This window comes from Erpetoichthys calabaricus, chromosome 12 (assembly GCF_900747795.2).
Source record: "Erpetoichthys calabaricus chromosome 12, fErpCal1.3, whole genome shotgun sequence".
NCBI classification, from domain to species: domain Eukaryota; kingdom Metazoa; phylum Chordata; class Cladistia; order Polypteriformes; family Polypteridae; genus Erpetoichthys; species Erpetoichthys calabaricus.
In genome coordinates, this window is record NC_041405.2 from 2,510,516 (window position 1) to 2,522,716 (window position 12,201).

General features: G+C 43.4%; 2 protein-coding genes across 3 annotated transcripts in view; one reads left to right on the top strand and one right to left on the bottom strand.

Moving 5' to 3' along the window:
* LOC114661677 (uncharacterized) overlaps positions 1-12,201 on the top strand; it is an 80,362-nt gene that overhangs the window by 23,515 nt on the left and 44,646 nt on the right.
* LOC114661682 (zinc finger protein 883-like) lies at positions 1,048-10,593 on the bottom strand. Of its 2 annotated transcripts, XM_051935145.1 has the most exons (4): positions 10,174-10,593; positions 7,094-7,455; positions 6,790-7,054; positions 1,048-4,726 (listed from the first exon to the last, which is right to left on the bottom strand). In XM_051935145.1, exons 2-4 carry the CDS (start codon positions 7,430-7,432, stop codon positions 3,186-3,188), a joined length of 2,145 nt encoding a protein of 714 aa, XP_051791105.1. In that variant the 5' UTR covers positions 7,433-7,455; positions 10,174-10,593; the 3' UTR covers positions 1,048-3,185. The 2 variants fall into 2 exon arrangements, with proteins under 2 accessions (XP_051791105.1, XP_028670680.1); XM_028814847.2 differs by having other exon boundaries at positions 6,790-7,455.

Consider the following 12,201-nt stretch of genomic DNA (forward strand, 5'->3'; position numbering starts at 1 on the left):
CAAGGTGCACTAGGCCACGGTTTTCAAACTTTTTTGAACAAGTACCACTCCGCGAGGACCAGTAAACTGAAGTACCACTGTCAATGAATCGTTAATTTACGCCCTTGTTGTTTTGAAGAAAAAGTCAATATAATGACTATAATGACTATAATTATGACGTTAAAGTGATATTAAACTAATTAAGGAAATAGGTGCCCGTGCTAATAAAAGCCAGCTTGGAGTCTTCCACGCATTTACAGTAGTATACTTATACTGTATATGATTATATGCAACATATTGGCATTCTAGCAACATCGATTCGTGGAAAATAAAGGACCACACAAGTACCACTTGGCATGACTTGAAGTACTGGTGATGTAACAGCTGATGGCAGGGACACAAAGAATTATGGGGTGTGTAGAAACATCTGATCTGCTCAACTTCAAGTAGATGCCTCCAAACTGACTGGATGGCACTTCATCTGACAACAAGATAAAGACCTAAATATACTGCTGAGGCAATGCAGGTGTTTTAAAAAAGCTAAAAAATAATGGAAGATTCTTGAATGGCCAAGCCAGTCACCTGATATGCTGAAGAGAACACTTAAGGGGACAAGCAACCAAAACAAGCAGGAGCTGAAGATGGCTGCATTAGAGGAGCATCACTAGTGAAGATCCTCAGCACCTGCTGATGTCTATGAATTGCAGACTTCAAGCCATCATTGCATGCAAGGGATATGTGACAAAGTCCTAAATATGATGGCTTTAATAGGCCTGCCATTGCTGTGTCCCAAATATTGTGGTGCCCTGAAATGGGGGGACTGCGCAGAAAGACTGTCGTGTGACCAAAATATCTGCAAATCCACTGCAATGAAAGTCTGCAATGTGCACTTTGATCACAATGTCTGAATTGTTTGATTTGTAATTTTACTGCTACATTGGGCTGGCGCCCTGCCCGGGGTTTGTTTCCTGCCTTGTGCCCTGTGTTGGCTGGGATTGGCTCCAGCAGACCCCCGTGACCCTGTAGTTAGGATATAACGTGTTGGATAATGGATGGATGAATGTAATTTTACTGAATTTCTACAAACGCCGGGATGCACTTCTTCACACAAGTTCTTGTGCGACTTCAGAAACAAAATACCAAGACATGGAGTGGAAGCAGAAACCTTTAAGAAGGGCCGTGATGAGACCAGAACCAAAGGTCTCCTCTCATCTGAGTACACACTGTTTGTTTAATATTTTTATTTGACTTCTTCACTTGTATAATATATGCTTTTTTACCAATTCATTTGAGCCCGTATACATGTCTCTGTGACCCCAAAATAAAATCACGGTTTAGAAACAGTGAGAATCTGAACGTCTCCATGACCGATGGACCCTGGCACAGTAGAAGTCACAGGTTGTTCAAGCAAACATCACCAAATTTGATTTTTTTGTTTATTTCTTAAGCAATTTCTCCTTGATGACACAGTTTGCAAACTGAAGCCCACCGCACTGAACTTCTCTTTTTGACTTCAGAGCCCATGAACTTTAAGACCCAAAGTGGTTTAAGCTCCTCGTCTCCTGTTGATCTGTTCCCTGGGCTTTTCTTTAACGTGCAATTTCTTTGGTGAATTCTAGCAGATGTATTGTGACTCAAAGTCTTTCTATACTTGCCGTGGATTCAGAACGCACTCAGACGCCTGCACTTTACTGTGTTGTAGATTTTCATTTTAAATAGAAACATTTGCCATTTTATTGCCCCTCAATCTGCACTCAGTAACCCATTTTGACAAATCTAAAACGAGTTTTCAGAAAGGTTTGCAAATATATTCAAAATCCCAAACTGAAATCTAAACTTCATAGAAGTATTCAGACCCTTATTACAGTACTGTGGAGAGGCCCCTTTTGCAGCAAGTCCACCTTTGGGTATTTTTGGGTAACTCTGTACAAATTTTGCCCACCTGGATTTGGGCAGTTTATCCCATTCTTCCTAGTAGATCTTCTCAAGCTCCATTAGATTGGATGGGAAGCCTCTGTAAATGGCCATCGTCTGGTCTCTACTCGCATGTCCTATGGGGTTTATGACTGGACCACTCAGAGGATTATCTGGAAGCCATACCAGCAGTGTTCTTCTCCGGTCATTGTTGCATTGAGAGGTGAGCCATTGCTCCATTCTCAGGTGGTGTGCCATCTGGAGCAGGGTTTTCTTCAAGGACCGCTGCATTCATCCTTTTCTCAATCCTGACCCTGATCTGCACCTCCGTAGCATGATGCTGCCAGCACCATGCATTACCGTCAGGCTGGTATTAGGCAGGTGGTGAGCAGGGTCTGGACTTTACCAGACATAATACTTGAAGTTCTGCCCAGAGTCTTCAATATTTATTTCATCAGACCAGGGAATCTTTCTCCTCATGTGCTGAGAGTCCTTTAACATGTCATATGACTTCTACTTAAGAGTGGCTTCCATCGACCCACTCTACCATAAACAGTAAGTGTTGCTGAGATGGTTGTCCTTCGCATAAGTTCTCCCATCTCAGTAGAGGACATCTGAAGCTAGAGTGACCATTGGGTTCTTCATTACCTCCATGATAAAGGCCCTCCTTGCCCAGTTACTCAGTCAACTCTAGGAAGAGTCCTGGAAGCTACAAGCTTCTTCAGTTTCATGATTAATGAGGCCACTGTGACAACACTCAAAAGGCTGTAGAAATGGTTCACTCCCCTTACTCTGATATGTGCCACTCCACAATGTGACCGCAGAGGTCTACAGAGAGTTCCTTGGATTTCATGGTTTGCTTTTTCGCCTGAGCTGCAGTGTGACTTGTAGGATCTTCTATCCACGGGTACATGTGTGCCTTTCTAAACAACGTCCAGTCAGTTCAGTTTTACATGGGTGGACTCCAACGAAGGAGTATTGGAAGATCAGGGAGGCAGCAGTATAGTTCGAGGGTGGTAAAGGAAAAAGATGGTAGGTTCTGCATGGTTGTGGAATAACCAACACCTTTTTTAAATTCTTAATAAATTTTGATTAATGAGCATTAGTGGCAAACTCTTCAATTTAAAATTAAATGTACAACACAATTAAGTGTGCAGAAAGTGAAGGGTTGGAACACTTTCTCAGTCTACTATATCACAATGATAAGGTCTCCTTTAGGATTGATCTCTTCATGTGTGTTATTTAATTTTCTCTGCTCTGTTTTGACAGGAGCGAATCTCACTTCATAAGCATCAACTGATGACATCTGAGGTGTGAGCTTTGGCTGACAGACCTTCAACATTCCTTACACTGCTACTGTTTTTTTTCTTCGCATGAATTTTTTGGTGCTGTCTGAGGCCTGAACCCTGCCTGAAACTCTTCCCGCACTCCGAACACTGGAAAGGTTTTTCACCCGAGTGAATTCTTTGATGAATTGTAAACGCTGCACTCTGAGTGAAACACTTCCCACATTCAGCACACTGGTATGGCTTCTCGCCTGTGTGAGACCTCCGATGAACCATAAGGTGCCCATATTGCTTAAACGTCTTTTCACAGTCATTACACTGGTAAGGTCTTTCTCCTCGGTGGACTTTATGATGGCGGCTCAGACGTTTTTGGTTTGTAAAATGCTCTCCGCATTCACTGCACTGTAGGAGGTTTTTGCCCGTGTGAAACATCGAGTGTTCTTCGAGATACGATTTCCTCCAGAAACCCATTCCACATTCATGACATTGGTACGTTTTTTCTCCCGTGTGAACTTTCAGGTGCTGGGAGAGGTTTGTTCTCCGTATGAAAGTTTTTCCACATTCACCACACTGGTAAGGTTTTAATCCACTGTGAACTTTGCGGTGTTCAACGAGATTTCTTTTGTGTGTGAAACTCTTTCCACAGTCACTGCACTGGTACGCTTTTTCGCCTGTGTGAGACCTCAAGTGAAGTTTAAAGTGGGGATTCCACCGGAATCTCCTGCCACACTCAGCACACTGGTAAGGTTTTTCCCCAGTGTGTATCCTCATGTGATTTTTAAGACCTACCTTCTGTTTGAAACTCTTCTCACATTCACTACATTGGTAGGGTCTCTCTGCGCTGTGAATTCTCTTGTGTCTTTTCAGGACTGCACCCAGTCGGAAGCTCTTCCCACATTCAGTACACTGGTAAGGTTTTTCCCCTGTGTGGATTCTCATATGATTTTTAAAGAATACCTTCTGTTTGAAACTCTTCCCACATTCAGTACATTGGTAAGGCTTGTTCCCTGTGGGGGTTCCTTGTTGATGTGAAAGTTGTAGACGCTGACTAAAAGACTTCTCACAATCCATACATTGATAAGCAATTTCTTCTGTTTGATCTCCTACATGCAATCTTTGACCTGAATCCAATGGGGAACTCTTTCCACACCTATGACACTGATGTGTTTTTTCTTCTTTTTCAATGTTCTGGTGTATTTCATGATCATCTGTCATATTCAAGTCCGTAGACTTCTCTGTACAGGATACTGGAGTAAGCATTTCTTTTTTAACAGTAGAAGAAACTTCAACTTCTGTGTCCTCCTCTTTAATACCGATGAACTCCTCTATCTTAATGCTGAGGGACTCCTGCTTCCTTCCATGGTCGGAAACCCCAGATGACAAATCTGAAATATCTTCCTGCTTAATGGAACTAGAAATTTGATCACAAAAGAGTGGAAGAGGTTTGAAAAAGTGTGAACCTGTAACTCGTTCTTCTAGTTTGGTCTCCAACGTGGGGCCAAAATGAGAAGTTCCTTCTTTGTCCCGAGAAGACCCTTTAGGATATTCTGCATGAGGAAAAAATAAAAACAATCAGATCATGATATTCATTATGAAGGTACACATACATACCTTCTACATTGCACACCAAGCTAACCTGTAATCGTTTTGATTCGTTTACCATGCAAATGGCTATTCCTGGAACATCCCAGCACTTGGAAGTGCAACCGAAAGGAAACAATTGACTAGGGGTGGGAAGACACTTCCAAAATACAGTACAATTTATTTTTACATAGCCCAAAAATCACACAAGGAGTGCCGCAATGGACTTTAACAGACCCTGTCTTTTGACAGACCCCCTGTGCTTGACTCTCTAAGAAGACAAGGAAAACCTCCCAAAACAACCCTAGTAGGGAAGAAACCTTGGGAAAGGCAGTTCAAAGAGAGAGACCCCTTTCCAGATAGGTTGGGCATGCAGTGGGTGTCAAAAAAGGGGGTCAATACAACACAATACACAGAACAGAACACAAGTCATCTTCGATACAATATAAAAGTCCATCCATCCATTATCCAACCCACTTAATCCTAACTACAGGGTCACAGGGGTCTGCTGGAGCCAATCCCAGCCAACACAGGGCACGAGGCAGGAAACAAACCCCGTGCAGGGTGCCAGCCCACCACAGCAATATAATAGTGCAATAGAAATATTACAAGTACAGAGCAGAATTCAACAGTAGATGATGTCCCATAATACAATTTGGATTTGTTCATAGTCCTGGAGACCTCGGCCATCAAGCTGCCTCCCCCCTATTGACCATTCCACAGCTTAGTCAGCCAATCTGATGAAAGGACCCCTCTACCCGATGATTCCCGTGATCCTCCATCAGAGATGACTTTACCTTAGGCAGGCAAAAGATCTCAGGGATAAAGTTGTGAACAAGCACAAGTCAGAAGATGAACACAAAAAGATTTCAAAGGTTTTACCAATCCCTAGAAGCACACAGTAAAATCCATAATCAAGAAGTGGAAAGGGTCTGGTACTACTAGGACCCTGCCTGGATCAGGCCGTCCCTCCAAAGTGGATGGAAGAGTTATGAGGAAACTGGTCAGGGAGGTCACCAAGAGGCTAATGGCAACTCTCAAGATGTTACAGGACTTAATGGTAGAGAGTGGTCATTGTGTTCATGTGACAACAATATTACAGATATCCCACACATGTGGCTTGTATGAAAGGGTTGTTCAACTCCTCAAGAAAGGCCACATCAAGTCTCATTTGAGCTTTGCCAAAATGGACCTTAAAGCTTTTGAGGCCAAGTGGAAAAATGTGTCATGGCCAGAACGAGGCAAAAATCAAACTATTTGGCCTCAACATCAAATAGGGGTGGGGGAGTCAATACAGCTCACCATCCAAAACAGTAACGCATGGAGGTGGTAGTGTCCTGTTGTGGGGGTGTTTATCTGCAGCAGGGACTGGGGTACTTGTCAGGGTAGAAGGAAAAAAAATGGATGGGGCAAAATACCATCACGTTCATGAAGAAAGCCTCCTGCACTCTGCCAGACAGTGGCCATTCTTAAGAAGGTTCACCTTTCAAACTGACCACACAATGGCTGAAATAACAAAACGACAAAAGGTGAATGTACCTGCATGGCTGAGTCAATGCCCAGACTTAAACCCTACTGGAGTTTGGAGACCACAGGGGTCACCCTCTAATTTGACTGAGCTTGAACAGTTCTGTACAGACGAGTGGGCAAATATTAACAGAACATACGGATACAGAAGCAGCCCAACAGAAACAAGACTGGAGTTAAAGCAAAAGGGGGCTCTGCAAAGTACAGACATGGAGGGGCTGGGGTGGGGTGACTGATCCTTTATCAATTCAAACCTTATCAATTTTTAATTTATCGTTTTTCTGAACTGTTGCTTTTATATGTTTGATTTGGGTGTTGTAGGTTGCATTGAGTAAATAAAGCTGAAAAAAATATTTTAGATGTGTTTTTATTTTAGGCTGTAAAGTAACAAAATGTCAATACTTTCAAAGGGGTGGGGGTCCTTTTCTATATCCACTGTAAGCCTTTAAAAAAGATTTTAAAAAAAGCAAAGCCCCTGACACAGATAAATGTGAACGCTTACCGCACTCTGAATCCTCATCCACTTCTCCTCCGGTGTGAATTCTGTCGTGAACATTAAGCTTCGGTGACGACCCTCCATACTCGGGACACTCATACATTCTTTCTCCTGCGTGTATGCGTTGGTGCGCGTTGAGGGCCGATGCCTTGGTGAACGTCTTCCCACATTCAGCGCACTGATTGGACTTTTTTCCTTTGCGATTCTTCTGCTGGATTTGGAGGAGTTGCAGTCGACTGCAGGTCTGAGGATTCTGCTGATCTTCTACCGACTGCTCCTCACCCACCGCCCCTTGTGTCCCCTCATTCACAGGCTCATCTCCAGCCCTATACTCTTGCTGAGATGACGACGGACTGCCCTCCAGATTCCACCCTTGATGGCTTTCGTTAACTTTGTGGTCAGTTAAAGGAGACTCCTGCTCCCCTTGTGTGACCTCCACTTTAATGCTGAGCTCCTCCTTCTTAATACTAATGGACTCCTGCTTCACATAATCATCTGAAGCGCTCATAATGTCTACTTGGGTGTCTTCATCCTTAACGTCTCCATGAGGCTGCTCAGTAAACTCTTCAGTTTTCCAAACTCCAGGACCTGCACCTCTGTCGCCATTCTCACTACAAATGGCCAAAGTGTTTAGTGCAGTGTGGGCCATCAGCTCGGCACCTTCAGGGGGGCCTGTGTGGGAAGACAAAGCTCAAAACTTAGAAACTGTGACTTAGTTCAGACACACGTTAAAGAGACTATAAGTAGACAAGATATTCACACTTCATTATTTCACTTTGCTGTATTTAAGTGAGCATACTAAAAATTAAAATGAAATGCGTGAAGATAAAATGACATCACACTAGGACTGCAACCAGATGAGCATCAACTAAAACTTTGATCTGAGGAACCGAAGAAGACAAATGAAACCATGTCTCATGAAATACGCAGTTTGCAAACTGGCCAATCAGAGCTGTCGGGGTCAGCGTATGGTCCATGTCGAAGCATTTTTAAGGAGGTCACGTCCGGGTACACCATAGGCTCAATGCCAAAGTGTAAATCTGCCTTTACTTTGCGCCTTCTCTGAATAACTTTGATAAGAATTCACCAAGAAAAATGCTTCTGTTTGGAAGCCCTTCCATCTTATTTCAGCCAATAAGGTAACATTAAAAGGACTCTTACTGCGTACAATAACACAGGAGACATTCAGGTTTTCTTCATCTGTTCCATCCTGCTAGGTAACTGCGTATACTTTATACATATTAGTCACCTTCTGAAATCCCAAAACACCAAATTCATATGCAAAGAACCCTTTCTGGGGGTCTTGTTCAAAAAGCAGATGTCAAAAACGGACGACACTTGTTTTTAAAATGAGGCACCCTTACACTATTCTAAGATTAGGCACCTACTGTAATTTTTTAAGTTTAGGGACCGTGGTGTACCGGGCCTTACCCCCCACGAACCTTAAGTTCAGGGTTTGTAGTAGGGGTAGGCCAGTCTAAAACAAACAATAAGAAGGAGATGTTGTCCGCTTTTTGAACAAGACCCTCTTTCCGGAATGAGACGGTGCTTAATCAAGCAATGCTTCTGCAGGAACACCACACAACCCAGTAAACTGCCATTAAGGAACCAGTACAGTGAGTGCAGTACGTGGGCTCCCATTTTAATAGGATTGGAGGGAGAGAACTGGAGTGCACCAGACATCATTGCAGATAATTCACGGGTTAGAAATGTCAAGAACTGTGCACTGTATTTCATTGGCTTTTTTCCCCCCCCCAAAGGTAAATTGTTTATTGTGCTCCAAGGAAACGGGATACAAAAATGACACGTCATTGATGATAAGGTATTACCGCACTTTGCATGAGAAGAGGAAGGAGCGAGGAGGAGGAGGTGCAACATGTCATGGTGGGAATCCCCCATAATAACAAGGACAAGTGTCTGTGTCCATCCTTTGTTATGTGCTATTTGGTATGGGATTCGTAAAAGCAGTGCTAATGTTTTGTGAAGCACCATCTGTTGGAGTGAAAAAGGTAATGGATCTTACTAGTACATGCATTACAAAATACATTCCAAAAGATGGAGCAGTGCAAACATTAACACTGAATACGTGGAAGACTATGTCGATTACTTGGGGTTCAACCCATCATAGATGGCTAGTACAGCCAGTAAATATAATAATAATTAGCTGGTAACACTTAAACAATGAGAAAAAACACAAAATGATTCCCAGACGGCTTTACAAGCTAGCAGCAGGGTTTGTGTGTATTGTCAAAGGCAGGAGAAATATTACAAAATAAGAAATCATCCCAGCTCTAATACAATAAGAAACTGGGTGTTTCTAAACAAAAATGAATTAAGCGTTAAGCGTTTATCATGATTTGATTTTCTGTTTCTCCTGACGCTCCTCACCCACGGGTTACACAAACACTTGTACCGAGTTTTGCTTAGTTGATGCGTTTCCACTTTACTTTGTAAGCACAGACATAGTGGCATTCCAGCAAAAATTTAAAAAATGACCAAAGAGCCGATAATCATACGCATTTGATGCATTATTCATAAAGTGACTGTGGTTACAGTAATATTGTTATTATAAAGACACGCTGCTCAGTAAAGAACAAGCGTACAAAGATCTTCATTTATTTATAATTTCCACGATATTTTCTTTGAATGTCTGGTGAGGTGGCACGGTGGCGCAGTGGGTAGCGCTGCTGCCTCGCAGCTAGGAGACGCGGGTTCACTTCCCGGGTCCTCCCTGTGTGGAGTTTGCATGTTGTCTGCGTGGGTTTCACAGTCCAAAGACATGCAGGTTAGATTCATTTGTGATCCTAAATTGTCCCTAGTGTGTGCTTGGTGTGTGTGTGTGTACCAGTGGTGTAGCTAGAGGGGGACATCTGTACCCGGGCGCAGCATCCAGGGGGTGCCAAGTTTAGCTTCCCCATTGCGCTTTGGCAAACAGGAGGGGGCGCGAAATCTTCAGTTGTCCCCGGGCGCTGAAAACCCTAGCTACGCCTCTGGTGTGTACGTGCCCTGCGGTGGGGTGGCACCCTGCCCAGGGTTTGTTTCCTGCCTTGCGCCCTGTGTTGGCTGGGATTGGCTCCAGCAGACCCCCTTGACCCTGTAGTTAGGATATAGCGGGTTGGATAATGGATGGATGTCTGGTGAGAGACACCAAATCACTCAGTGGGAATAGTTTTTTTTTGGTCTATTTCACGTGCTGCCAACAGATGGCGTAGTGTTTATATGAAACATCAAGAAATGAATCATTTCCACTAAGCACTTTAACGGAATGATTCAGTGATTCATGAAACGTCACGCCACCACCACTGCTTCTCTGTTTAAATATCCTAAATCCCCCCACCCCCAACGTCCCATTTCTTTCCATGTTCTTCTAACTTCCAGTTATAAGCCCACCTTGTTCGCCACGCTTCTCCTTTTCTGTTTCTTCGTTGCTTGTAATAACCCCGTCTCTCCCAGTCCAGTCCACTGGTCTCCGCTCACCTCCTGTTTAGCTTGTACTGGCCAGTCCGTCCTCACTTCGCCCACTCGGGCGTTTCGTCTCTTCTTAAAAATCTGCTGCTTGAAGGCGCATACGGGGCGAATCTTCAACTCCACCTGTTTCTCGTTTCGCTCCAGAATTCTCCAAAGTTTCCACAACACGATCCCTGATGCCGATGTCGCTCCCGGCTCCACCGTTACTTTACAAGATTTGGGAATTTTTCAATGTACCTTAGCAAAGACGAAAACGGAGCAGTTGCGCTTTCTTTAGGTTGTGAGCAGCAGAAGGAGGACCTACCAGACACTGACGTCATCGAAGGTGAAGTGCCACTGCGCATGTCTGATGTGAAGCGTTGTCGTATTCACATGTTCCGTTTCTAAAAACCGTCTCAATGATTTAGACGGTGTGATGCTGCCACCTACTGGTATTTAGGAATCCCGGAAAATTTTCTTTTTTATTTTTTGCAATGCATAATTTCTTGTAATTTATCGTAACACTTAATTTTAACTTTGCACGTTCCAAGAATGCTTTGTGTAACATCTGTATAACTAGTATCAGGTCAAGTGCAGCAAGAGTGTGAAAAATCGCCGTTTCGACCAGCCAGACTTCCTACTTTGTAGTTTTATTGCTATGTAGGCATTGCAGTTGGGACAGCTGTAAGGGGACAAGAAGAAAGTTTTAGGCCAGTTAAACGTTGCTGAGTATATATCCTGTAGTATCTACAGAACCGGCTTTTTCCAGTTGTGGACCACGATACGGTAGGTGGTCTTCATACCTGAGCTACTACTGGACTGGCCTCAGGGTCTTGGGTTCGATTCGTGTAGTGTATGTCGTCTGCGTGTCCAGTCGGTGTGACTGTCAATTGTCCTTTTTCACCTCACTGTTGTTTTATTCCAAACTTGACGTGTTGTCGTTTCAGTTTTGGCAGTTCAGAGCCAAGAGATTTTCTTGAGCACCGAGTGCTGGGTTTTATGAGACGACGACCATCTCAGAGGGTGTCACGGTGGTCCGATGCCAATTGAGACAGACGTCTGTTACCAACGTCCTGTTGTTTGATTCTGTGTGTGTGTTTTGAGAAGGGTTCATGGACTTGCATGTCTCCCCAGTTAGTACCAAAGAGTGCAGACTTGAAGAAACTGAGAAGTCAAGTTAACATTAGAGAAGTCTGCACAAAGAATGGAAATCTCGGCCATGACCCCCTTCAGCATTTTCATAGCAACATTGCCATTGCGACCAAAGTGAATTCAGAGTTACGCTCTTTAAACTAAAGGTTCAAAATGGCACTTTACAGGTGGTGTGCTTCAGCGACTACTTGTTGTGATTTACTGAATTTTTTAGACTTTCTGCTCTGTTGTTTGACTGGGCCTTGGGGTTTTTTTTTTTTGGACTTTTGTTTTGCGTTTTTAAGAAGCTCCACTTTGCCATTGTGCTCTTCGGAGCTTCATCGCGTTAAGAGTATTTTTCTTTTTAAGAATAAAACCTTTTTGATGATGAAGTTTCTACGTCTGCCCGCTTATCTACCCGGAGACTGGCAGTATATCCCCCTCTGGTGGGCTTTACTGGAACTGCTTTTGTAACTTTTCTAATTTACGCACGTGGGATCTTACCGAGTTGTGTGGTTCTTCATTGAACCATTGCTTGGCAAAGAACCGTGTCAATCTATGAAGAGTTGTTTTCATGTGGAATTGGTTCTTTGGGCTTTGTTAAGGTCTCTAACCTGTGGAAAATATGAAATCTTCAATGTACATTAGGCAGCAGGATACAACAAATCACGAAAAGCGCCACTTTGCCTGCTGCAGGTACCAAACCAAAGAGCCCTTTTAATGCCAGGAAGCCAGGGCTATTTTATAAATCTGTTATTATCTATTCGTGATCTAAATTAGTGAAGGATCCTTCTGGAATCTTCACCTGGATGGTGCTTTTGGAATCAAAAATGTTTCCCC